General features: G+C 54.4%; 2 protein-coding genes and 1 long non-coding RNA gene across 9 annotated transcripts in view; 1 reads left to right on the top strand and 2 right to left on the bottom strand.

The window, feature by feature from the left end:
* Nucleotides 1–10,552, bottom strand: part of LOC119624452 (uncharacterized) — a 110,216-nt gene extending 99,664 nt beyond the window's left edge. The window contains exon 1 of the long non-coding RNA XR_012093063.1: nucleotides 9,838–10,552. This is a non-coding gene — a long non-coding RNA (uncharacterized lncRNA). The remainder of the gene's footprint in view (nucleotides 1–9,837) is intronic.
* Nucleotides 1–17,213, top strand: part of CD5 (CD5 molecule) — a 31,321-nt gene extending 14,108 nt beyond the window's left edge. The window contains exons 2-11 of the mRNA XM_007996490.3: nucleotides 3,724–3,762; nucleotides 7,158–7,463; nucleotides 7,898–7,960; nucleotides 8,214–8,555; nucleotides 10,560–10,853; nucleotides 12,088–12,213; nucleotides 13,059–13,112; nucleotides 14,165–14,284; nucleotides 14,885–14,975; nucleotides 15,729–17,213. Coding sequence (XP_007994681.3) covers nucleotides 3,724–3,762; nucleotides 7,158–7,463; nucleotides 7,898–7,960; nucleotides 8,214–8,555; nucleotides 10,560–10,853; nucleotides 12,088–12,213; nucleotides 13,059–13,112; nucleotides 14,165–14,284; nucleotides 14,885–14,973 — 1,433 coding nt within the window. The 3' untranslated portion in view covers nucleotides 14,974–14,975; nucleotides 15,729–17,213. The remainder of the gene's footprint in view (nucleotides 1–3,723; nucleotides 3,763–7,157; nucleotides 7,464–7,897; nucleotides 7,961–8,213; nucleotides 8,556–10,559; nucleotides 10,854–12,087; nucleotides 12,214–13,058; nucleotides 13,113–14,164; nucleotides 14,285–14,884; nucleotides 14,976–15,728) is intronic.
* A 2,792-nt stretch (nucleotides 17,214–20,005) lies between these two features.
* Nucleotides 20,006–26,349, bottom strand: part of VPS37C (VPS37C subunit of ESCRT-I) — a 30,690-nt gene continuing 24,346 nt past the window's right edge. For all 7 annotated transcript variants that reach the window (XM_073015743.1, XM_073015734.1, XM_007996458.3 and 4 more), the window contains 3 exons: nucleotides 23,840–24,011; nucleotides 22,992–23,074; nucleotides 20,006–22,282 (listed from right to left, as the gene is read on the bottom strand). In XM_073015743.1, the coding sequence (XP_072871844.1) occupies nucleotides 21,563–22,282; nucleotides 22,992–23,074; nucleotides 23,840–24,011 (975 nt within the window). In that variant the 3' untranslated portion in view covers nucleotides 20,006–21,562. The remainder of the gene's footprint in view (nucleotides 22,283–22,991; nucleotides 23,075–23,839; nucleotides 24,012–26,349) is intronic.

Here is a 26,349-nt window from a genome sequence, read left to right as displayed (position 1 = left end):
TCTTCTGACATTTATACCAGGAGCGTACTCAACTCTCGTGATGGGGCTGTGTGGAAGACTAACAACAATATCTATGATGAACATCCCGAGAGCTAAGTATGCAGCAGGTGCTCAATAGTTGGCAGCTGCTGTTAATAATGAACATTGAGTATGATGACTCAGGAAACAGAGATGCTCCTTGACCTATAGTGGGGTTACCTCTCAATAAACCCATTGTAAGCTGAAAACATCCTAAGTCAAAAATCATTTAATACCCCAATAAACCCATTGCAAACTTGAAAAGTCATAAGTTGAATCACCCTAGGTCTGGGCCGTCTGCGCAAAGTTTCCAAGTTAGAAGAAAGAAGTGGTGAGCCCCATGGTCTCGCTCTCCGTGCTCCTGGACAGGGAATCTTCCCACTGGGAAATCTCCCCGAGGGTCTGCCGCCCTGGGCATAGCGTCCCCCAGCCCAGCCTACTCTGCAGACCAGTAGCACCAGCTCTGAGCACCGAACACAGGCCAGGAAGGCACTGGGCTGAGCCCTTTACACCGATCAACTCATCTCGTCTTCACAACAGCTCGAGAAGGCTAGTCTCATGCTCATCCTCATGCTATGAGTGAGGAAATCAAGGCTCGGAGGCACAGAGACAGGACAGACGTGCTCCCGAGACTCTATAGGCAGTAAGTGGCAGAAATGATACTCAGAACTGGAGCAGTAGAAAGTTATCGGTGACTGAAAACCCATCCTGAACTGTGTAGCACTGAAGGGCAGATCTGCGGACTCCCACTCCCCCAGGTGGCACTTCAAGCTGCCTTAGCCCTCGAGACTTAGCCAGAGGGATGACTCTTTCAAGGCAGACTGCCCTGCTTCTAATGGGCGGCTGGGATGAGAGGGAGGTGGGAATGAGAGGTCAGGAGCCAGAGGTGAGGGCAGAGCAAAAGGGCCTCCCTCCAGATCTCTCTCGCTAGCTGGACATCTCCCCAATGGCCTCCTGCGGCTGCCCTGCCCACTGCAATAAATCAGATGATTGGTTGGGCGTTGTGGCTCATGCCTGTAATCCCAGCACTCTGGGACGCTGAGGCAGGTGGATCACCTGAGGTCAGGAGTTCAAGACCAGCCTGGCCAACATAGTGAAACCTCGTCTCTACTAAAAGTACAAAAATTAGCTGGGCATGGTGGTGCATGTCTGTAGTCCCAGCTACTTGGGAGGTTGAGGCAGGAGAATTGCTTGAACCAGGGAGGCAGAGGTTATAGTGAGTCAAATTCATGGCACTGCATTCCAACCTGGGCAAGAGAGCAAGATTCTGTCTCAAAAAATAAAAATAAAAAATTGATCAGATGATTGACAACTGGGCCATCCCTTTCCACCCAGGCCAGACCTCTGCACACTTCCCTGTTGATGAGAATAACCTTCCCCTTCCAAGGCCCATGACTCCTAGAGCAACAGTTGTGAAAGGATCTTGCAGATTCAAGGGAAACTTACCACAGGGCCATGGTGACTTCATCATGAAAAGTCTTGATTTGGGGGCAAGGATGAACTGTGGGGCATGTCATCCCTTAAAATTCAACCAACAGCTTGAGAACACTCAAGCAAGAACAGCTTTTTCAAGGCACACCTATTTTTTAAGAGATGGGGTCTTGCTATGTTGTCCAGGCTGGACTCGAACTCCTCGGCTCAAGTGATCCTCCTGCCTCAGCCTGCTGAGTAGCTGGGACTACAGCCTTGAGCCCCTGGCCCAGCTCAACACACCTATTTTTTAACACCCAGCAACAATTTCTCACAAACAATTTGAACACAGCCTTTCACTATTAATATATAAAGCAGTCTCCTTGACCCAGTGCCGTAAATCCAAGAGTAAACCCAAGTCAGACAGATGGAAATCAAAATACTCTACCTGTACCCTAACTGATCATGCTAGGTGGTAAATACAGAGGTTAAGCTTTGAAGTCACGTGAGCTTGCTGCTCCACCTTGTCCCCACCCAAATTAAACCTCTTCCCCAGCCACAGATGAGCTGGCCGGCTGCTGCTCTGCTGAGAGCCCTGCAGTGGGCCACTTTGCCCCGCTCCACAGTGAGACAGGGCTACAAGGAGGCAGAGCTTCCATGTGGTCCACACGGAGGAAGGCTGGTTCCCTACAGAACCCTGTTCCCTGGGCCTGTCGCCTCGGCTCCCTTGCCAACTAGCTGGCTACACTACTGTGGGCAGGTCCCGCTATCTCTTTGAGCTTCGTCTTCTCCAGAAATGGGCAGCTGTTAAAGATAAGTGGCTGTCATTCTTACTCTGCCTTGGGAATGCTGGAAAGTAGCAAATGTTCTCTTGGGTTCCCTTTCTTGCTCATTTCTTTCTTTCCTTTTTTTTTTTTTTTTCTTTTAAAGACAGAATCTCACTCTCTCACCCAGGCTGGAGTGTAGTGGTGAAATCTCAGCTCACCGCAGCCTCCACCTTCCAGGTTCAAGCAATTCTCCTGCCTCAGCCTCCCGAGGAGCTGGGATTACAGGCATGCACCATCACGCCGAGCTAATTATTGTCATTTTTAGTAGAGACAGGGTTTCACCATATTGACTGGGCCAGTCTCAAACTCCTGACCTCAAGTGATCCGCCCACCTCGGCCTCCCAAAGTGCTCGGATTACAGCCATGAGCCACGGCGCCCAGCCCCTTTCTGGCTCATTTCTCCATTCTCTAGAACTAAGGAGCTCAAACATTTTCGAGAGGAAGCAACACACAGGACATTTTTACATTGCAACCCCCAACACACAAAAAGTGATCCTCACCCTCACAATGTATAGTGCATTCTGACATTCCTTTTTATTTTATCTTTATGGTTTTGAGACAGTGTCTTACTCTGTCACCCAGGCTAGAGTGCTGCGGCATAATCATAGCCCACTGCAGGGTGCAACTCCTGGGCTCAAGCAGTCCTCCCACCTTGGCCCCGCTAAGTGCTGGGATTACAGTCATAAGCCACCATGCATGGCCTCTCTATTCTATTCCATTTCATTTAAAAAAAAAAAAATTGATGGCCCGAGTGCCATGGCTCACACCTGTAATCCCAGCACTTCAGGAAGCAGAGGCATGAGGATCACTTTAGCCCGGGAGTTCAAAACCAGCCTGGACAACATAGTAAGACTCCGTCTCTAAAAAAAAAAAAAAAAAAAAAAAAAAAAAAATTGTAAAAAAAAATTAGCCAGGTATGGTGGCTCATGCCTGTAATCCTAGCTACTCAAGAGGCTGAGGTGGGAGGATCCTCCTGAGCCAGGGAGGTTGAGGCTGCAGTGAGCCGTGATCGTGCTACTGCACTGTAGCCTGGGTGAGGAGAGTAAGATTCTGCCTCAAAAAGTAATAATAATAATCGATGGTTACATTATTACAAAGGTTAGCATGAGGGAATTTGAGGTAGGCAGTAATGGAACTGGTATATACCTTGATGGTGATGGTGGTCACACACATCTATATACGCGACATTCACGGAATCATGCAGTAAAGGAACATCAACTTCATGTATGTTCATTTTAAAAGCAATGGGTTTTTAAGAAGAAAAAAAATCGATGGTTGCAACCCACTAAATAGAATTCACATCACTCAGGGGTTCCAACCTGGAGTGCGAAAATTCCTGTCCCTAAAACCCATGAGTGTGGATGGGGGAGGCAGAAAGGGCCATTGCTCAGGCTGTGGGCGGGTGAGCTGGGGAGAAGGGAGAGGGTGGGAGGCTTCACTTCCTGACCCTCCTCTCTCCTTTCTGCAGTCACTTCCTGCCTCGGAAGGCTCAGCTGGGATGACCCAGGTAAGGAAGAGCCACATGGAGAAAGGCCTGGGGTAGGGGGAGAGTGGGGCTGTGGGTTCGTCAGGCCATAGGGGACCTCTCGATGAAGCCATCGCTTCTGCCAGAGTGAACCCCACCCTACAGAGAGCGTGAACCCCAGCATATACACAGGCACATAGATGCAGACACTGCACACTGAAGATGCTCACATGCAAGTGGGTGCCCTTGATAGCCGTAAATCACCCACAAATGCCAGATCTCATGATAATTATTACCATGACCCGCTCCCCATACACAGAAAACATTCTAGCTCATAAATGCACCTTGCAAAGTCCTATTTCCTACCCAATCCTAACAGACACTCCATGGTCAACGATGTTTAGAGGGGAGTCTGCGGAGACAGGCTGCAGACTGATTGTGAGGTGTGTGGAATGTCCAGCCTTAGAGGTTGGACTTTAGTCAGAGAGACTGTTTCCCAAATAGGGTTCCATGGAGCATGCTGGACAAAGAGCAGGCAACACCACATCTCCCACTGGAGACTGACGGTGTCCACCAGCCTAGTAAAGGCTCTGAGAAATCCTGCAGCGAATAAATATATTACACTTTTTAACCCAGCAGTTTGCACCCTCATTTCGCCACAGACCTCTCCTTCACGTTGACTGGGATAACATCGGGCTGACTGTATCTGGGGAGAACTGTGGCTGAAGGGTCTTGAGATGCCACTGTGCAGCCAGAGGGAGTGACAGGGGCCTTAGCAGGCCCTAAGCACAACCTGGACCCTGCACTGACATCCTGGCTCCAAGCTTTGGCACACTGCTTGACCTCCTTGAGCCCCAGTTTCCCCAGCTGTGAAATGGGCAGAAAATCTCTTGCCTGGTGAAGCTGCAACGAGCCAGCTCGCTGGGCAGACGGCCTGCAAAGCACCCCACCAGTGTCAGGTGTTGAGATGCGCTCGCTCTGCCTCTAACTAGCCAAGTGTCTTTGGCAAGCCCTGGCCCTCAGCTTTGGCCCCAGACTGTCCTCGTCGGAAGAAAAGGGCAGCCTGACCCGTGGTTCCCGACCAGAGAAAACCTCCCCTCAGAATCACTTGGAAGAGCCTTTCACATTTCTAAAAATTTCTTGAATTGGTAACACATTCATCCAGCTCAAAAATTTTAAAAAATATATAAAGATCTATAGTGAAGAGTCTCACTTCCATCTCTATTCCTGTCTATCCCAGTCACCCCCATGTCGGCCCCAACACCCCAGGTAATGACATTTATTTGTTTCTTGCATGTTCTTCAAGAAGCTCTTTATGCACACACACACCCCCCACACACACCCCACACACCACACACACCCCACACACACCCCACACACACCCCACACACCACACATACACACCTCACACACACCCCCCACACACACCACACATACACACAACCACACCACACACACACCACACACACCACACACACACATCACACACACACCACACACACCACACATACAACCACACACACACCACACATACACACAACCACACCACACACACCACACACACACCACACACACACCACACACACAGGCCACACACACAATATGCACTACACACCCCAAACACCCCACACACACCACACACCCCACACACCCCACACCACACACACCCCACACATACCCCACACGCACACCCCACACACACCCCACACACACACCCCACACACACCCCACACACACCCCACACACATGCCACACACCACACACACACACCCCACACACACCACACATACACACAACCACACCACACACACACCACACACACCCCACACACCACACATACAACCACACACACACACCACACACACACCCCACACACCACACATACACACAACCACACCACACACACACACCACACACACACACCCCACACACCACACATACAACCACACACACATGCCACACACACACCACACACACCACACACACACAATATGCACTACACACCCCACACACCCCACACACACCACACCACACACCCCCCACACACACCCCACACGCACACTACACACACATCACACACACCCCACACCACACACACCCCACACACACACACTACACACCACACACACATACCTACCACACACACTTCACACACACCACACCACACAGACACACACACCGCACACACACGTATATTTTTCCCCTCATAGAGTTTGATAAAATCACACAAGCCACATGTCTGCCCATGACCCAGCAATTCCACTCCTAGGTATTTACCCAAGAGAAATGGAAACGCCCACACAAAGACCCGTATGTGAATGTTCACAGCAACTTTGTTTGTAGTAGGCAAAACCCGGAAACAAATCAAATGGTGAATGGAAAACAAATGTGGCATGTGCATGTAGTGAACTGTTATTCGGCAATAAAAAGGAATGAACTACTCATGCGTCCAACGACATAGCTAAATCTCAAATACGTGCTAAGCAAAAAAAGCCAAACCAAACAAAATAAAACATCTGCTGTGTGAGTCCATGTCTATGACATTGTAGCGCAGGCAAAACTCATCTTTTGTGACAGAAAGCAGATCAGTGTTTGCCTGAGGCTAGATTCAGGGAAATTAACTATAAAGGGGCCTTAGGGAACTTTCTAGATGATGGAAATGTTCCATATCTAGATTATGATGGTGGTTATATGCATGTATACATTTGTCAAATTCCATTGAACAGTACCCTTAAAATGAGTGCATTTCACTGTATAAATTTACCTCAATAAAATTAATTTTTTTTTAGATGGAATCTTGCTCTGTCACCCAGGTTGGAGTGCAGTGGCACGATCTTGGCTCGCTGCAACCTCTGCCTCCCTGGTTCAAGCGATTCTCCTGCCTCAGCCTCCCGAGTAGCTGGGATTACAGGCGCCTGCCACCACACCCAGCTAATTTTTGGTATTTTTTCTTTTTTAGTAGAGACACTGTTCCACCATGTTGGCCAGGCTGGTCTCGAACTCCTGACCTCAGGTGGTCTGCCTGCCTCAGCCTCCCAAAGTGCTGGGATTACAGGCATGAGCCACCACACCTGGCCTAAAATTAATTTCTAAAGATCGTTTAAAAAGCAGACACCAGCCCCAATCTCAGACCCCTTGAGACAGAATTTCTAGGACAGGGGCCATCCTGCTGGACAGAGGGTGCCAAGAACACCTTGCCCATTTATCTGAGCTCCCTCTGGCTCTGAAATCTGGAGCCCCACCCTCCTGGGTCAGGGCCCTCTGGGAAGCCCCTGCGGTGCCCCAGAAGGGATGAAGCTCACAAGGGGTGAGGCAGGCAGCCCACGGGGCAGGAGGGAGCTTGACTGGGCGTGGGGCCTGGTAGGGAGAGGGTAGTGAGGGGTTCCAGTGGGGAACCCCTCCCAGCCTGACCCCCACCACACCTTTCTGACCCCCAGATTTCCAGACAAGGCTCACCCGTTCCAACTCGAGGTGCCAGGGCCAGCTGGAGGTCTACCTCAAGTACGAATGGCACATGGTTTGCAGCCAGAGCTGGGGCCGGAGCTCCAACCACTGGGAGGACCCCAATCAAGCGTCAAAAGTCTGCCAGCGACTGAACTGTGGGGTGCCATTAAGCCTTGGTCCCTTCCTTATCACCGACAGACATCAGAGCCAAATCACCTGCTACGGACGCCTGGGCTCCTTCTCCAACTGCAGCCACAGCGGAAGAGATGTGTGTCGCCCTCTGGGCCTGATCTGCTTAGGTGGGTAACTAGCCAGCCACATGGGCACCCTGGGCCTGGGCGCCAGCCCGGAGGAGACTGCCCAAGGCCTGTGATCTAGGGTCTGAGCAGGCTGGTGGAAGGGGTCGGGGGACCCCAGTTTATAACCACTCCCCAAGACACATACCCAGGAGGGAGACTGGAAGGGGCCAGCACCCATCTGTAGGATGGCAATGGAGGACCTAGTTCTGCCAATCACTGACTTCATCAGTGCCTCTGAACCTCTATTCTTCCATCTGTGAAGTGGGGTGGTACTTCCCGCCTCTCAGGAGGCTTACAGACAACGTGTGGGTCAAGCGGACCTGGTGTACCAAGCAGCGTTCATGCCAGGAACTCCTAGTCCTCTCAAGGTTGCCAGCTGCCCCCGGCCCTCCCCACACCACCCATTCCTCCCTCACCAGACTGTCTCATTGCAGAGCCCCAGACGACAACACCTCCACCCACAAGGCCCCCGCCCACCACAACTCCAGAGCCCACAGGTAAGAGGATTCTGAACCCCCCACAGGGAGTCAGAGCTAGCAAATAAAAACCCAGGATGCCCAGTTACATTTGAATTTCCGATAAAGTGGAAATGTTTAGTATTGGTGTGTTCTACGTAATATTTGGGACCCCACCACCTCCCAAGGCCAAGTGTTGGTCAGCAGCTGTCCACAAGTTGGGGCCAAACAGCAAGGAGTGCCCAGGAGCCTTCGGCGCTCAGCTGTCTCCCCCTCCCGCTCTCTCCTCTCCCAGCTCCTCCCAGGCTGCAGCTGATGGCCCAGGCTGCAGGCCGGCACTGTGCCGGCGTGGTGGAGTTCTACAGCGGCAGCCTGGGGGGTACCATCAGCTATGAGGCCCAGGACAAGACCCAGGTCCTGGAGAACTTCCTCTGCAGCAGCCTCCAGTGTGGCTCCTTCTTGAAGCATCTGCCAGAGACCGAGGCAGCCACAGCCCAAGACCCAGGGGAGCTGCGGGAACACCAGCCCTTGCCAATCCAATGGACGATCCGGAACTCGAGCTGTACCTCCCTGGAGCATTGCTTCCAGAAAATCAAGCCCCGCAACAGTGGCCAAGTTCTTACCCTCCTCTGCTCAGGTAAGTGAGACCTGGCCAAGCCCCATGACACCTTCTGCTGCATCCCAGAAGGTCAGGGAACATATGTGCGGCACAGGGCACTATGGAGAATACAAGGGAAGTGGAGGCCTGGTCTTGGCCTCTAAGAGGCAAGAAGGGTTGGGGTGGGGAGGATGCATCCACACTCAATGCCTTGGTAATCTCTGCAAAGCTACACACCCCAAGCCCAAAGGAACCACTGGCTCAGCTGCCACATGGGGAAGGGGAGTCGGCAGGACTTCCAGGAGGAGGCAAGGTCTTTTCGTGGGTTCGGGGGAGAAAAAAATGTCTAGGTAGGAATTGCGGCGTGTGCCAAAGATGGGGCGCTTGGAGGAGTGGGCCTTGTAGGAGGGGCGTTTGTAAATCCCAAGGGTTGACACTGCAGCAATGGTGAGAGGTGGGAGGGCCCTGAGGCCCGGGGGTAAGAGCACAGCAGGCAAAGAGAGACACAGAGACAGCCCCCAGGAGGGCTCTGCAGAGGGTCCTGCACCGTGCGCTGACAAAGTAAAGAGAATGATGCCGCTGTGTGGTTGAGGGGAGGAGGCAGGTGAGACTGAGTCTGTGAGACCCCAGTGGGCCAAACCAGGATCAATGAAGAAAACTAAAGGGAAGAACCCGCAGCTGAAATGAAGGGAGAATCCTCGCAGCACGCCTCCCTCCGGAAGAAGCGGGTTCCTATGGTCAGAAGCGTTCTCAGTAGAATCCGGATTGTACTTACCGAGAGCTCACTTCGTGCAGGGACCGTTCCTGGGCCTTCTAAATTTTCCACATGGCCTTAGGAGGCGGGTGTTATTATTATCACCCCTCTTTACAGTGAGGAGGCTGAGGTTTAGACAGGCTAAACCTCTTGCCCAGTACTATGGAGCACTTGCTGGGATTTCCGTTCAAGCAGGCTCACTCTAGAGCCTGTTGTCTCAGCCTTGGTGACTCCGTGTGGTCCTGGACCAGCAGCAGCCGGTTAGAAATGCAGGTGCTCAGGCCCCAGCCCAGACCTTCCGAATCAGAATCCACTTTTCAGCAAGGTCCTCAGTGATTTACGTGCACAAATCTAGGAATCACTGCTCGGGGCCACCTGGCTGTCCTGCCAGCACGCTGAGTATCTGGTGTAAATTAGTAAAATGCTGCCCCTCCCCCAGCAGAAGCAGCTCCCAGGGGTCTCTTGGCCCGATGAGGGGAGCAGGGGCTGGCTCACACTCCCACCCGCCCCTCAGCTACTATCCTTCCTGCAGGCTACAACCCGTAAAACCATACCCAGGGTTCTTACCTTTGAAGCTTCTTCTAAACAGATTTACTAGGGCTTTGAAGGTGGATGTTGCTATAGAAACTGGCCAAAGCTGGTGAGATCCCAACTCTCTCTAAACTGAGCGTGCGTGGGCCTCAGCTACGGACTCCCAGGCCCCACCTCGGCAGGCAGAAATAAATGCGTGCCTCTGTTGAGCCAGGCCCCCCTTGTTGAAAGCCTGGCCCTCAGCGTTTAGTGCCTGGGCAGCAGGATCTGTCCCAGCTGTGAACTGCCAGGACTCAGGGCAGTAGGTCTTTCCAACCCTTGGGCCTCAGTTTACCTCTTCTGAAAAGTCCTTCTTCTTCCCAAAGTGCAGCGGGAGAATGATAGGATGTTTCCAAGTGGAAGTGGACCCAGGTGGAGCCGATTTCCCACGCTCTTCTCTTATCTCCACCTGGCATGGGGCCGACTCCCTGCTGGTGACTGCCAACAGGTTCCTTGCAGAAAGCGCCTACGCTGCTGTGTCTCAGGATGGTGCTGGCAGCTGCCCAGAGGCACCAGAGACAGTGCTGGGTCAGGGGAAGAGCCACAGAGGGTACCAGAAGAAGGGAAGGGCAGAAAGGAAGGCTGCCTCTTCTGGTGGTCCCACACAGTGCCTTCCCCTTGCCAGGGCCCCGATTTGCCAGTGGCATGGGGCCCCAGGAAGCAGCACAAAGGCTCAGGGCCACATTTGCACCCTCCTTTCCCATTGCTTCCCCTCTCAGGTTTCCAGCCCAAGGTGCAGAGCCGTCTGGTAGGGGGCAGCAGCATCTGTGAAGGCACCGTGGAGGTGCGCCAGGGGGCTCAGTGGGCAGCCCTGTGCGATGGCTCTTCAGCCAAGAGCTCGCTGCGGTGGGAGGAGGTATGCCGGGAGCAGCAGTGTGGCAGCTTCAACTCCTATCGAGTGCTGGATGCTGATGACCCAACATCCCGGGGGCTCTCCTGTCCCCATCAGAAGCTGTCACAGTGCCACGAACTTACAGAGAGAAAGTCCTACTGCAAGAAGGCGTTTATCACATGTGAGTTGGCCACAGCCCACAGTGGGTGGAAGCAGTTACAACTTTACCTCTAGGACCTGGTCAGGGTGCATGTCTCTAAAGGGCAGCCTTGGGGAGCTAGACAGAGAGTTCCAGAGACCCAGAAAGGATGGAGAGAGGGAAATTGGAGGGCCAGGGAGCAAGAGTACTCAGACAGCAATGGGCATGAACAATAACAGGAGACAGGGCAAGCAACAGGCAGAGATCACTGTCAGGCAGCTGATGAGTCATAGAACTTCTCTTTCTACCTTCTACTTTTGCAAGGTGGAAGCCAGAAAATCAAATGGTAGATAGCACATATTTGCTACATGAATGGTAACTAAATGGCAAGTAAAAGAGAGAAATGGATGGATGGATGGATGGTTGGATGGATGGATTGGTGGGTGGGTGGGTGGATGGATGGATCAGTGGGTGGGTGGATGGATGGATGATGGATGGATGGATGGATGAACAGAAGGATGAATGGACAGATGGATGGATGGATGAATGGATGGATGGATGGATGGATGGATGGACAGAAGGATGAATGGACAGATGGATGGATGGATCAAGAATAGAGGCCCAGCCGGGCGCGGTGGCTCACGCCTGTAATCCCAGCACTTTGGGAGGCTGAGGTGGGTGGATCACGAGGTCAGGAGATCAAGACCATCCTGGCTAACACGGTGAAACCCCGTCTCTACTAAAAATACAAAAAATTAACCGGGTGTGGTGGCGGGCACCTGTAGTCCCAGCTACTTGGGAGGCTGAGGCAGGAGAATGGCATAAACCCAGGAGGCGGAGCTTGCAGTGAGCCGAAATTGTGCCACTGCGCTCCAGCCTGGGCAACAGAGTGAGACTCCATCTCAAAAAAAAAAAAAAGTATAGAGGCCCAGCTGGCTATTGGTGTAAGATCATATGTTGCTTTATGATGGTATATGATGGCAAAGTGATCACTAACAACTGGCAAATGGTAGAAAATTAAATAACTTATAACAAGTGTGGCAAATGATAGCTAGATGATCAACTGTTAGATGATAAATGGTGGGTGGGTGAGTGGGTAGCAGGGAGTTCTAGAGATGGATGGAGGGACAGTCAAATAGATCATTGCCTTCCGTGCATGCTGGTGATTTCTCGGATGAGCAAGGGTAACTGGTGGAAGCCAGGCAGCCAGCAGCTTCCCTCCCACAGTTTTTCTCCCCCAGGGCTAGGACTGACCTAACTCTTCCTGCTTCCCCAGGCCAGGATCCAAATCCAGCAGGCCCAGCCGCAGGCACCGTGGCAAGCATCATCCTGGCCCTGGTGCTCCTGGGGGTGCTGCTGGTCGTGTGCGGCCCCCTTGCCTACAAGAAGCTGGTGAAGAAATGTAGGTGTCGTGGCCCCTAGTGGCTCCATTCCCATGTGCAGAGACTGGAGGGGCTGCACTGGAGTCTCCCAGAGGAGGGGTTGTGCCTCCAGAGAGCTGGACGTGCAGGGCACCTCTGCTTCACCCCCCAACCTTCCCTTCTCCTGCCCATTAGCCATTTTCTGCCCCAAGTAACAGAAACAGAAAGTAAACAAAATTGTAATTGCCGACTTGTCCATCTCTGGAGCCCAGCGGAGACCCACTCCAGGCCAGGGGTGCAGCCATTCCCGAGGCTGTGGCAGGCCCAGAGGGTGTTCAGCACGGCCTCTGATGACAGGAAACACACATCCCAGGCCTAGCCCCACCACTTACCACTGCCCGGGATGCTGATTGGGACACTTCCTCTCTCTGACCCTCAGTTTCTTCATCTACCAAATGGGCGATCGCACACCTTGTGAACGTGGTGGGTTGTTCTCCTTGCCTTGCAGAACTTAAGACGAAATTATTCAGACAAAGAAGTGAGAGGGGAGAGATTGGGAACAGGAGGCCCAGCAGGGCAGTGTTGGGTCCTAGTGCCTGCCCAGGTCTAGTTCTAAATGCCTGTGGTCTTTTCTCCTGGGGAGCCAGCCACCTCTCCACCATCCTTGGCCTCTCTTTTGGCACATGATGGCTCCAATTCCCTTCCCGAGCAAGTTAGGAAACCGAGGCCGACGAGAGACTCCAGGGGGCGGAGCCCAGCAGCCCTGCCCTCAGCTGCACCTGCTGCCACCATCTCCCTCCCAGGCCCTGCCCCGTCCCCACCCCTGCCTGCCCCCACCCCCACCTTCCCCCACCACTCTGATGCGCCTTTCCTGTCTTTTGCCCAGTCCGCCAGAAGAAGCAGCGCCAGTGGATTGGCCCAACGGGAATGAACCAGAACAGTAAGTGTCCCTGCAGGCAGGAGCCTCCCTCAGGTGCTGGACAGAGACCATGGAGGCAGAGTCGAGGCTCTCTGCTGACCACAGACGGAGCCTGTGGCTGCTTGAAGCCTCTGATCTCCACGGTGCTTGTCTGACGTGTGACTGTGGCCAACAGACGTCCCCACACCAGGGAGGGCGGAGGCTTCTTGATGGGCAGATGGCTGAGCGGCTTCTACCACGGAAGCCTCAGAGTGTAGAAACATCTCATGGTATCCTTTCCGTGCCTCGCCTCATCTCTAGGGTCCCCAACAGCGTTCGCCTCCTCCAGCAGTATTCCCCAACACAGTGGCCAGTGGATGTTAACAGGCAGCACTCACAAAAGAGGCCTCCCTGATCAACAGATCTGGAAAACCATGAGTTAGGCACAGCTAAGCATGGCTATGTCAGGACTTATCAGAACCTTAATGGGCATTTTTGTATTGCCCATCTCCAAAGCAAGGATCCATTAAGAAGGGCTGTCCAAGCTATTTTTATCATGGAACAATTTACAGTATTAGGACATTTTGGTGCAGCCAGCCCAACACCATCCTGGTCTTCATCCTCCCTCCTTCCAGCCACAGCCAGAGACACCCTAATGGATGGAGACATGGCGCTCTTCCTGCCTCCCATTCCACCTTCTTCCTCCTTCCCAAGTCCAGGGCCAAATCCTTCAAGAAGGTTCTGTGTTGCCCAGCCTTGCTTAATAACATACAGACCCTCAGCTTCTGGAGGGCAGGGAGCATATCTGTCCTATCACCTGTGCTCCAGTCTCCTGCTTGGCAAATGCTTGATGACTGACTCACGGAAGCCCCCACCCCGCCAGTCAGATTGCTGGGTTCCCAAACCTGCTCTCAAAGTCTGCTGCTGATCCTGCTAGCATGAACCTCCTGGGAAGAGAAGGGGCTCTGAGTACCTTTGCCCTCTCCCCACTAACATCATGGGAATAGGAGATTAACGTTCTGGGCACCTGCTGGGGAAGGAGGCGGAGGACACAGCCACAAGTCTAATGACACTGTCTCCTACCATCTGCCCAGTGTCTTTCCATCGCAACCACACAGCGACCGTCCGGTCCCATGTTGAGAACCCCCCAGCCTCCCATGTGGATAACGAATACAGCCAGCCTCCCAGGAACTCCCGCCTGTCAGCTTATCCAGGTAAGCACCAGCGGGTGCTCCCAGGCACGCAGGCAGGGCTGCAGCAGGCCGCCAAGGCAGGTCACGTGATGCCCTTGAAGGTGGGGTGATGGCCCAAAGAGAGAAGGGAGACCCCGGGGCGGAGGGGGATCAAACGTCGCAGGATGCAGCAGGGGTGCGGAAGGGATGTAGCCTTTACAGGCCCCAGCTGTCCTGTTTGAGACCATGAACTACTCATTTGGAGAGAAGAATGCACTCAGAAAGCCATCAACCCCAGCCTTGCTGTGACCTAATGGGCCTGTTTCACTGCAGGGCCTTGAGGGGCCTGGATGGTAAATGAGGCCCCTTGGATTCCCCCGGGCCAGAAGAGAGCCATTAAGTGGGCTGCAGGAGCGCTGCACTAAAGCCTGCCTGACTGGCTGTTACCAATGAAGCCCCAGGGAGCCTGGAGTTCAGCATCATTAGTGAACGTTTGGCTGATTTGATCAAAACAGATACCGGGCTGTCACCGGCTCATAAAGCCGCTGTGATCTTCCAACCCGCTGTGGGCAGCGGCTCTAGGACCCAAGGGGCTCTGTGGAGTCACAAACCCTCTGCAAACAGCGTCCTTTCTTTCCCCAGCTCTGGAAGGGGCCCTGCATCGCTCGTCCACACAGCCTGACAACTCCTCCGACAGTGACTACGACCTGCACGGGGCTCAGCGGCTGTAACGGTGAGCCTGTCTCCAGCCTGACCCCAGCACCCCGGGGTCCCCCACAGTCCTGGGGGTGAGCAGCAGCCACTCAGTGCCTCCCCGCGGTCCCGCCCTGCCCATACATGAATAGGGGACCCCCAGCATCTTTTTTTTTTTTTTTATGAGACGGAGTCTCGCTCTGTCGCCCAGACTGGAGTGCAGTGGCCGGATCTCGGCTCACTGCAAGCTCCGCTTCTCGGGTTCATGCCATTCTCCTGCCTCAGCCTCCCGAGTAGCTGGGACTACAGGCGCCCACCACCTCGCCCGGCTAGTTTTTTGTATTTTTTAGTAGAGATGGGGTTTCACCGGGTTAGCCAGGATGGTCTCGATCTTTCGTGATCCGCCCATCTCGGCCTCCCAAAGTGCTGGGATTACAGGCTTGAGCCACCGCACCCGGCCCGGGGACCCCCAGCATCTTGATTCTTGTAAAGGGAAAGACAAATGTCAGCTGTTTAGGTTATACGAGCTGGTCTGACAACTAGAGCAGAGGAATCATGGACCTTAACAATCAACTCTTAACTCCACGCGGAAGGCCACACAGGCAGTCCCTGCGAGCTCCGTGATGGAATCACACGCCTCCAGAGCTGCCAACCTGCCAGCGGGGAGAAGGAGCCCCCGGCTCAGGACAGCAGCCATCCCCAAGATGGAGCCCGAAGCATGGGTCCTGTCCCCCACCTCCCTGCATCACCTCTGCAGTGTCTTCCTCTAACACGTTTCCTTCTCACCCCACAGAACTGGGATCCAGGAGCAAAATGCCAAGAGCCAGACCTGCTTGTCCTGAGAAAACTGTCCGCTCTTCACTTGAAATGATGTCCCTATTTCTACCCCGGCCAGAACATGGACAGAGGCCAGGAGCCTTCCAGACAGGTGCTGCTGCTCCGAGTGGCAGGCCAGCTTACACTGCTGCATGACAGCTCGGCCGCCCCTCCACGCGTGGAAGCTGTGATGGGCAGAGCCCCAAAACAAGCAGCCTTCCAACTAGAGACTCGGGGGTGTCTGAAGGGGGCCCCCTTTCCCTGCCCACTGGGGAGCGGCACCTGAGTGAAATCGGCTTTCTTCTCAGACTCTGTCCCTGGTAAGCAGTGACAGGGAAGCTCACAGCTGGGCGAGTGCATTTTGAATAGTTCTTTGTAAGTAGTGCTTTTCCTCCTTCCTGACAACTCAAGCGCTCCGGCCTCTTCTGTGCAGCCTCCACCCCTGCGGATCCCTCAGGGGAGGCACAAGAAGAGGACTCCCAGGGACCTCTGCAGCCGTGGTGGTCAGAGGCTACTCACCTGAGCACAAAGACAGCTCAGTGCATTCACCACAGCTGCCAGCCAGGGTGACCACTGACCCACAGCCTCACCCCACTCCCTCTGTCTTACGACTCCCCTCCCCAACCCCCTCATCTAAAGACACCTTCCTCTCCAGAGAGCAGGGACCACCAGCTGTCAAGCCCACAGGGCACCAGTGCCAGCCAGGGCCCTGCACAAAGGGATGCCTAGTAAACCTTAACCAACTTGGTTTTTTGCTTCACCCAGCAATTAAACGTCCCAAGCTTAGGTAGTATCAGCCCATCACAGTTCATCTTCTAACCCAAGAGTCAGAGATGGGGCTGGTCATGTTCCTTTGGTTTAAATAACTCCCTTGACTAAAACAGACTCCTCTAGTACTTGGAGATCTTGGGCATACACCTAATCCAGTGGACCTCGGCTTCCTTAACTACAAGTGAGAAGAGGAGGTCCACCCAGGAGCCTCGGGTCTGATCAAGGGAGAGGCCATGCGGAGCTCACTGTGGCGGCTCCCTAAGAAGGTGAAGCAGTGTGGGAACACATCTTGAGGACAGGGCCTTTCTCCACACCATTTGATGCTGTATCTTCTGAGAGCATAGGCATCAATGGTCCAAGCCACAGAATCTAAGTCTGGAAGAGCAAAGGGAAGTTACTAGTACATGAGGTGGGGTAATCCCAGAATCGTCTCAGCTTTCTACCCACCACCACCACCTTCCAACCAGGCCTTGCCTTCTGAGAGCCCCCGTGGCCAAGCCCAGGTCATAGATCTTCCCCTTACCATGCTGGGAATCCAGAAACAGGGACCCCATTTCTCTTCCCACATCTGGTGGAGGTGAGGGGGCTCCTCAAAAGGGAACTGAGAGGCTGCTCTTAGGGAGGGCAAAGGATCTGGGGCAGGCAGTGTCTCCCATCCGTGCCTTTTTAAATAAAAGCTCTTTCATCTATAGTTTGGCCACCATACAGTGGCCTCAGAGCAACCATGGCCTACTTAAAAACCAAACCAAAAATAAAGAGTTTAGTTGGGGAGAAATGAGTCTTTAGAAAACTGTTTTTCAAGGGGTGGCTGACTTGGGTGATGCATTTCAAAAAGATGTTTGGTGATGCGATGGAATAGAAGCATTTTAGTCTTCAAGGCGTCGTTGTTGAGTTCCTGCCTTGGCTAGTGAAGGCAACCCACTGCTCCCCCAGCCAGTGCTCAGGGGGCTGGTGTCCATTTCCCCCGGCTGTGGAGGACGCACTTCCGTGACCTGGACAACCTCCCCATTCCTGCATCCCAGCAACCTGCTAGAGCAGGGCCACCCCTTCCTCTCACCTGTGTGTCTCTCAAACCCTGCCCATTCCCTAAAGTAAATTATGTTCCTGGGTAAATCATGTGACCTGGCCAATGAGTGTTTGGGCGTGCAACCCCTGATTCTAGCACATTAGGTCAAGGATACCAAGGACCAAGCAACAAGTCTAGCTTTCACATTGTCACGTGGCCGGGCATGGTGGCTCATGCCTGTAATCCCAGCACTTTGGGAGGCCAATGTAGAAGGATTGCTTGAAGCCAGGAGTTCCAGACCAGCCTAGGCAACAAAGTGAGACCCCATCTCTACCAAAAAGAAAGTTTTCAATTCGCTGAGCATGGTGGCACATGCCTGTAATCCGTTATTCAGGAGGCTGGTGCAAGAGGATCACTTGAGGCCAGGAGTGAGGCTGCAGTGAGCCATGATCTTGCCATTGCACTCCAGCCTGGGCAACAGGCTTTTTTTTTTTTTTTTTTTTTTTAAATATACAAATAATTAGCCAGGCATGGTGGCACACACCTGTAATCCCAGCTACTCAAGAGGCTGAGGCAAGAGAATCGCTTGAACCTGGGAGGTGGAGGTTGCAGTGAGCCAAGATGGCACCACTACACTCCAGCCTGGGAGCCAGATGAGTGAGATTCTCTCAAAAAAAAAAAAAAGTTATCATGCACCCAGGGATCTGGGAGTACGGAGAAGAGAGAGCTGTAAAGACGTGACATTCATATGGCCTCACCACATCCAGCAGAGCAGTGTCCTAAGCTAGGAATCTAGAGACTCTAAATTTGATGCTTAGGGTCTGTCCCCCTGCAGCGGGAGGCCCACTGTAGTCTGGTGAAAGGCAGCCAGTGATCTCCCAGGGATGCAGGGAGGGAGGCGCGAGGAGTGCCTGTGTGTGCTGCCCTCTGAGGTGAGGTGGCCAGGGAGAGCGGGAGGTAAAAAGCACGGGGTGGGACACGTGGGCTGACCAGCTGAGGCAGCTCATGACGGTCCTTCTTAGAAACGTCGGCCCCTCCGTGCCCCCTGCCACCACTCTGGCACCAACCCAAGGCAAGTGACCTATGTGCCTAGAGGGAGATTTGCAGCCTCTTCCTACAAAGCCAAATTGCTTCCAGCTGTCCCTGATGTCCTGTGTCCTCAGCCTTGGACACCTGCAGGGCAAGGCCAGAGTTCAGCTGGGGGTGAAGGGCAGTAAACATTTGACCGGAGCCCAGGGACTCTCAACTCTGTCCTCGGGAGGCACTTCTGGCACCACCAAGGCAGTGGGGAGGAGCCCCTGCGCCTCTGAAATCCAACCGACCCAGTCCAAGTCCCACCTCCTCCCAAGGCTGTGCAAGATGCTCACCGAACCTCCCGCCCTGTGGTTTCCTCCCATTTAAACTGGGGATGAAAGGGCTGTTGCGAAGACTCCAGGAGATAATGCGCCTGAAAGCACAGCACAGCCTGCAGCCCTGCTGAGCATTTAACACTAGTGATTCAGGGCATCTCTAGGCATCCTCCGCAGGCGGCCACCCCTGTCACCTTGCAGGGAAGGAGAGGCGGAGGGCTGACTTGAGGGACTGTTAGAAGTCCGGTCTAAGGACTCCCTCGAAGCTGCCCGTCCTGCTGAGCTGAAGACGCCCCCCCCCCACCAGCTGCGGGATAGGCAGCTCAGCAGCAGACCTCAGGGCGACACTGGGGAGGGAGGCAGGCTGGGCCAAGGCCTAGAAGACCGTTGGTGCCACAGCCAGTTTAGCGGCCCGCTGTCCCTCTGAGCACATCCTGCAAGCCCAGGTTAGAATTAGATGGGTCTCAGACAAGCCCAGGTTAGAATTAGATGGGTCTCAGACAAGCCCAGGTTAGAATTAGATGGGTCTCAGACAGGCCCAGGTTAGAATTAGATGGGTCTCAGACAGGCCCAGGTTAGAATTAGATGGGTCTCAGACAGGCCCAGGTTAGAATTTGATGGGTCTCAGACAGGCCCAGGTTAGAATTAGATGGGTCTCAGACAGGCCCAGGTTAGAATTAGATGGGTCTCAGACAGGCCCAGGTTAGAATTAGATGGGTCTCAGACAGGCCCAGGTTAGAATTAGATGGGTCTCAGACAGGCTGACATGCCGATGTCCCGCCAGTCCGGCAGGTGGCAGGATCACGGCACCTCCCGAGCGGGCTGAGGACCAGACGCCCCCTCGTGGCATCCTGTGGCCTTGCACACCATTGCTCTCGGTCCAGGACAAGGCAAAACGCAGGCTCCAACAGGAAAACCGCTAAGAAGGAAAGTGGAAGAGCGGGAGAGGGAAGGTAAATGCTCCCAGGGCCAGCCCTGGGGTGAGCAGGCAGGGGAGGGCTGACATCCAGACATTGGGACGGGAATCACAGAGGCCCTTCCAGAGAGCATGATCTGAAGGCCGCAGAAGAAATCAAGGCACCCACATGCAGCCACGTCTTCACTCAAACCCACCACCACCACACCACATGTGACTCATCAAAGTTTATTATGGCAATTAATTACACAAACATACAGGCGGTCGGTCATCCAGCTCAGAAGCACTCAAACCAGTAGAGTCCATTAGTGATTTCTCTTTATAAATAACTTAGGAGAAGCAAGCACATTTGGTAAAGAACCGGCACCGCTGACCGAGCGTCACGCAGATGGCACGTAGGCCGGGGAGGGGCAGGCACCAGAAGGTCAAGGTCCCTCCTTGGTCCCAGCAGCCCCGGGCCCACCAGACGCTGGGTCCTCAGGTAGTGGACATTTCAAGGCACGTACAACTTCCTAAGCAATAGCAGCTCCAGGCTCTTCCCTGAGACCTGGTTTACCTCTGGAACAACCAAGTTAACACTCATCACACCCCTTTGTCTATTGTCTTCATTCTTATTACTGAACATGCCCCAAACCCCACAGTGCAGGGGGCTGCATATTAAACAGAGCCATAATCCCCACCCTTTACATTCTGAAGACAGGGAGGTGCGAAAAAACTGCCCCTAATGTAGTGATGGTGTTTTTTAAAAAGCACCATTTGGGAAGTTACGTTAGGGCCTCTTTTGATGCCTTAGGATGGACAGCGGGGGTGGGAGGTTTACATCAAAGGAGTGAGGGGCAAGGGAGGGAAAGGGAGGGGGCTGCTTGTGAATGAGATTCAAGGCACTAAAGGAGTGGATGGATGCGTGGGCCTCGGGCAAAGTCACCCTAAAGTGGGGGGTCCCAGAGGAGAGAAGGGTGGCTGGGGAGGTGACCTGGCCCTCCACTCCTAAACGAGCCCCAATGTGACCACAATCTCCAGGGCTAGAGCTGCTCCCTTCCCTCTGGCCAGAGGGCCCAAGGCAGCCCCCTGGGTTCTCCAAATAGTGCAAGCAAGGTCTGGGGACAATCTTCACGACCCCCAGCCTTCCTGCTGCGCTGGCGCTGCCACCACTCAAACAGGACACAGGACAAGCTTGTCTGACATCAGGTACTAGAGTTAAATTATGGCTTTATAGGACTCAAACTTGTTGTTTTTCCCAACTCTGTTCTCTCCCTCCAATCCAACCCCTGCCACAGCGCGTGGGCAGGCTAGCCTTGAATGGACTGGACAGACACCAACAGCTGCATCCCTTGGCATGGGGCTCCACGTCAAATACGCCAAACCCCAGGGGAACCGGAGGGGCTGGAGACCCGGGGCCTCCTCATCGAGATAACTCTGCACTGGGTTCAGACGGCCCTGAGCGCAGCCGCAAGTAGATGCTCATAAATGTGCGCACACGCTCACTCACACAGACACCGGCGAGAGGTGCCGGACTCCAGCCTGGCTAGCACCGCTGCAGCCAGGCACTGGAAGTAGGGGCTTCTAGGAGGACCTCCGGCCAGAAGGCCAGCAAGTGCCGTGACCAGTCACACTGCCCAGTGCCTTGTCCCTCCAAGGCCTCTGGGTGCCAACGCAAGTCCACAGGGAGCACCAACGCCACCTCCAGTTGACCCTCGAATCTCGGCGATGGCTGGGCCAAAGGTTGAGCGTGGGTGGGACTCGGGAGGGGCCGAGGGCCAGGAGTACGGCTAATACCCAGGCCAGGCGGGCCCCGGGGGCGGTGGAAACCCATAGGGAGGGGCGGGCCCGGGGGGATAAGGGGGCTGCGGGGGCAATGAGGGCTGGGGCTGGCCTGGGAAGCTGGGCAGCTGGGGCTGTATTGGGTAGGGCGGTTTTCCTCCTGTTGCAGGGTATGGAGACTGCTGAGGATAACCAGGACTGGGGGCCCTGCCTCCCGCCAAGGGGTACCCAGGCCCAGAGGTGCCAGTCGGGGTCCCAGGATAGCCCGACTGGGGTGGCGTGCTCCTCTGTGGGGACCAGGAGTAACCCACGGCACCCCTGGGTCCAGGCTGGGCTGCCGGGTAAGTGGGGCCCAGAGGCCCACTGTAGAAGGAGGGCTGGGACACCACCGGGAAAGGGGCTGGTGGCAGGGCTCCATGGGCAGTGGGGCCCACAGGCAGGCTGGGGGACGGGCTGTAGGGCAAAGGGTAGGGAGGCATGGCTGATGGTGGCTGCGGCTGCTCTTCAACCACAGGGGGCGTTGCCTGGGGGACTGGGCGCGCCGGGGGTGGCGGGCGGGGTGGGGGAGCATCGCCGGCCAGCTCCTGGGAAGCCCTGGGCTTCCTCACCACTTCCTGGAGCTTTTCCACGCGAACCCGGCGCAGGTGGGACAGCATCCTCATGGAGGAAAAATTCTCCAGGAACGTTTCCAGGGGCACCTCGCCCTCCAGGAACTTCTCAGCCATGGCCTGGAAGACATAAGGTCCAGTGACAACAGGGGCCAGCTGGGATCAAGGTCTCTGTTTTTCCCCAGGGTCCAAATTCAGCTACAGCCCTCCCACCTCGCGCTGCCTCGGGCACCCCCTCCTCCTCCCTGGCCATATGCCCCGTCTCACAGCTGACAGATGGTACATGCACTGTCTCCCCCACTAGAATGTCAGTCCCTCGAGGGCGAGAACTGCCTCTGTCATGGTCACCTCTGTCCTGGCACCCTGGCATCAGGCCAGGCCCACAGTGGCCACTGCATGTATGTACTGAACACCTGGCCGAGCACTAGCCCAGGACTGGCAGGGCCTGGAAGCTTCTTCCACCCAAAGTGGACAGCACCAGTTTGCCCACAGAGGCTGAAGAGGTGGCCCGGACGGAAGCGGGAAGCAAGGAGAGCAGAGTGGGGGGCTGGCCTCAGCCCCTGAGGGCCTCCTGCTGTGCTGCCCTCTCATCCAGGGCTGCAAGCTGCCGTTGTCCACTATCACTCGTTTCTGCTTCAGCTAGTGGGACTGAGTTCCTGTTATCTGTACCCAAAAGGCCTCCCCAGGACTAAAGATGTCCTTCACCTCTGCCATCTACGAAAGCTCCTTTGTCCCATGCTTTGCAGACATCTGCTCCTCCTTCCAAGGGCCCCTGCTGCAGGGACTGACACCCCGTCGAGGGAAGAGGGGCGTCGCCTTGCCCTCTCACCTCGGACTCTTCTTCAATCTTCATGCCTTCTACCTGCAGAAGGTCTAACAAGGTCCCTGGCTGCAGTGCTGAAGAAAATCTCTCTGGAAGGGAGGAGGGAGGGCAGAATGACTGGCATTTGAAAAGTGCTTCCTGATTCGGTGTTAAAGGCACTTACCATGCCCTCTGTGTGCATCCAAGCCCAGCCACCACCCCAGGGTCCACCAAACGGTCCTTTCGGGTGGGCTTGATGGGCACGTTTGGTCCAGTTCCTTAGACTACTTTCCTGAGCAGAGAAGGGCCCAACTGAACCCAGCCTCGACCTTGGCCAAGCCTCCCCTGCACCATCCTGGGAAGGGAAACGACTCGGGCTTCAGAGCCCGACCGACCCGGTTCTGCCTGCCAGCCAGGGGAGTCATCTAACCTGAGCGTCAAGTTGTCTCACCATCAGGACGACTGCCCTCCCACCTTCAAACGTGACAGGTCCTGAGACACAAAGAGCCCAGAGCAGCTCAGGAGCAGCTCAGCAAAGCAGAGAAGCCGAGCTGCCAGGGGTAACAGCGGCAGCAAAGGATGCAGGCTGTCTGGATTCAAATCCCAACTCCACCTATTTCTAAGCTGGGTGACCGTAGCCAAGTTCTTGAATCTCTCTGAGCCTCATTTTTCTTACCTACAAAACGGAGTAACAACAGTACCCACCCTTCTACAGCTGTTGTCAAAAACTGTACATAAAGCACTTAGCACAGGGCTGGGAACACGGTGGGCCTCAGTAGCTATGGGACAGGGAATCCATCCTTCATGCTGTTCCAGCTGCTCAGCCCCATCCAACCCTGAATGGGGACCCTGAGTTCACAGAGGAGCCACCCTACCCAGCTTTGCCTTCTGCTCCTGGCACCGCTCCACAAGCTTCCGGAGCTCCTGGTATTTATCTGAGAGGTTTGAGCGGCTAATCTCCAGGGGGCCCTGGAACTCCAAGTTCTGCTCCGCCAGGCTCCGGTTGGTGGCCAGTGCCATCTCCCGTTCCAGCTGCAGGTCCTGGACCTAAAAGGACAGGACAACAGAACCTAAGGAAAACGTCCATCATCCTGAACCTCCTGGCAGCCTGGGTCAGGGCCTTCGGGGCACATCCTCACCTTGGGGTGGAGAGGCTCATCCATGGGCGATACTCAGCCCTCAACTAGTCAGACAAAGCCAGGTTCAAACCCTGAACGAAGTACTCTGCACCTCACTTAATCTTTTAACCCACAGCCACGAGGTGGAGACGCATGGGAACCTGGAGCTAAAGGTGAAGAGCTCGCCCAAGGCCATGTGACTGATATCCACGATGGAGTGTGCAGAGCCCCAAGGAGGGGCTGGACCAATTTACATGAGAAAATCAGAGGCTTTCTGGGAAGGGACCAAAAGTCCCAATTACTTATCCCCAGGCTTCAGAGTGAAGAAACCTACCATGGTGGACTCAGGTGGCCCTGGCCAGATGCACAGGCAAGACATGCAATGAGGCCCCAAAGTTATTGTGAGGGGTGAGAGAGCCAGGGCCCTGGACCAGACCATGCCACTGACTTAGGAGAGACCTGGACCTGCCTCCTACGTGGCACGTGTGTCCTGCAGAGAAGCTGCACAGATGAGCCAGAGGGGCCACCCTGGACATTCCCTGCTGCAAACACTTCCCCAAGCCAAGTGGCACACTACTCCTCTGCCAGCTCTTCGTCACTGTCAGCCAGTGAGGCAGAAGCCAAGGCACCCTTCCCAGCTGCTGTGATCTCATGCCCCGTGAATCCACCAAAGAGTCCTCTTCCTGACAGGAGGGCTGAGGAGCCAGACCCACACGCTGAGCCAGCGGTGACAGTACACTGACAGCAGCATGGGGCACCAGAAGACAGGCCTCGGCACCTGCCACAGGGCACAGGGAACAGCTCAGCAAGACCGACTCTGAGTCAGGCCCTCACTGTGCAGCTTCTCTGTGCAGCTTCTCCACCATGGTCAGCGTGTGACAGACCAAGCCGGACTGGCTCATGCCCCACCAGACATAGGAAGCCCATGGGCATTCTGAAAGAGGAGGCTTCAGGGAGAGGCTGCCCCTCCTGCTGTCCCAGCTACAGGGGCCTAGGCCCTGCACTCTGGGGCAGGCCCATAGCCTCTTCTTTGTGCTCCAGATTGGAAAGAGGAATGCCACAGTTCCCTGCCCTTCCTAAGCCCTCCAGACAAGGCTGCCACGGTTCAGGGATTGTAGGGCCCAGGGGTCTATCCAGCCTAGAGCCCATGCTGTTGCCTTCCAGAGACATGGTCTCATTCTGTCGTCTGGAGTGCAGTGGCATGACCATAGGTCACTGCAGCCTCGAACTCCTGAGCTCAAGCGATCTTTCAGCCTCAGCCCTTCCAGTAGCTGGGACTACAGGCACGTACCCCCACGCCTAAGTTCTTTTATTTTCTGTAGAGATGGGGTTTCCCTATGTTGCCCAGGCTGGCCTCGAGCAATCCTCCCATCTCATCATTCCAATAGCTGGGATTACAGGCACTAACCACCATACGTGACTCTCAATCTAATTTTTATTAGCCATGGAAACTTTATTTACATGGCTGACCCAGAGTGAAAGGCCTAAAGCCCTCCTGCTCACCCACCCCTTGCAGGGCCCCATGGACCCTCTGGCCTTCCTATACATCCACTGCCTTTTCATTGTGTCTAAACCAACAAATCTACGCTGTATCATTTTCCCCTAAATCTTGCCCTACTTATTTCTGCTCCCTGTCCCCACAGCCTTCTGACATCTTTCTCCATGAAGTGGGTCAATGGGTAGAAACATACAGTTAGAAGAAATAAGTTCTAATGTTCAACAGCAGAGTAGGGTAACTATGGTCAGCAACAATGTATAGTATATTTCAAAGTAGCAAGAAGCATAAAATGTTCCCAACACACACAAACCACAAATACTCAAGGTGATGGAGACCCCAAATGCCCTGACCTTATGATTACACATTCTTTTTTTTTTTTTTGGACAGAGTTTCGCTCTGTTGCCCAGGCTGGAGTACAATGGCGCAATCTCGGCTCACTGCAACCTCTGCCTCCTGGGTTCAAGTGATTCTCCTGCCTCAGCCTTCCTTGTAGCTGGGACTACAGGCATGTGCCACCATGCCCAGCTAATTTTTGTAATTTTAGTAGAGACAGGGTTTCACCATGTTGGCTAGGCTGCTCTCGAACTCCTGACCTCAGGTGATCCACCCACCTTGGCCTCCCAAAGTGCTGGGATTACAGGCGTGAGCCACCGCGCCCAGCCTGATCATCACACATTCTATGCATGCAACAAAGACTTGGATCTACCCCATAAATATGCAAAATATGCATCAATCTTAAAAATTGCATATCGATGCATATTAGAGGTTC

The sequence above is a fragment of the Chlorocebus sabaeus genome, chromosome 1, assembly GCF_047675955.1.
Source record: "Chlorocebus sabaeus isolate Y175 chromosome 1, mChlSab1.0.hap1, whole genome shotgun sequence".
Lineage (NCBI taxonomy): Eukaryota > Metazoa > Chordata > Mammalia > Primates > Cercopithecidae > Chlorocebus > Chlorocebus sabaeus.
The sequence above is the reverse complement of the archived record's forward strand: the minus strand, read 5'-3'. Positions and strand labels throughout refer to the sequence as shown.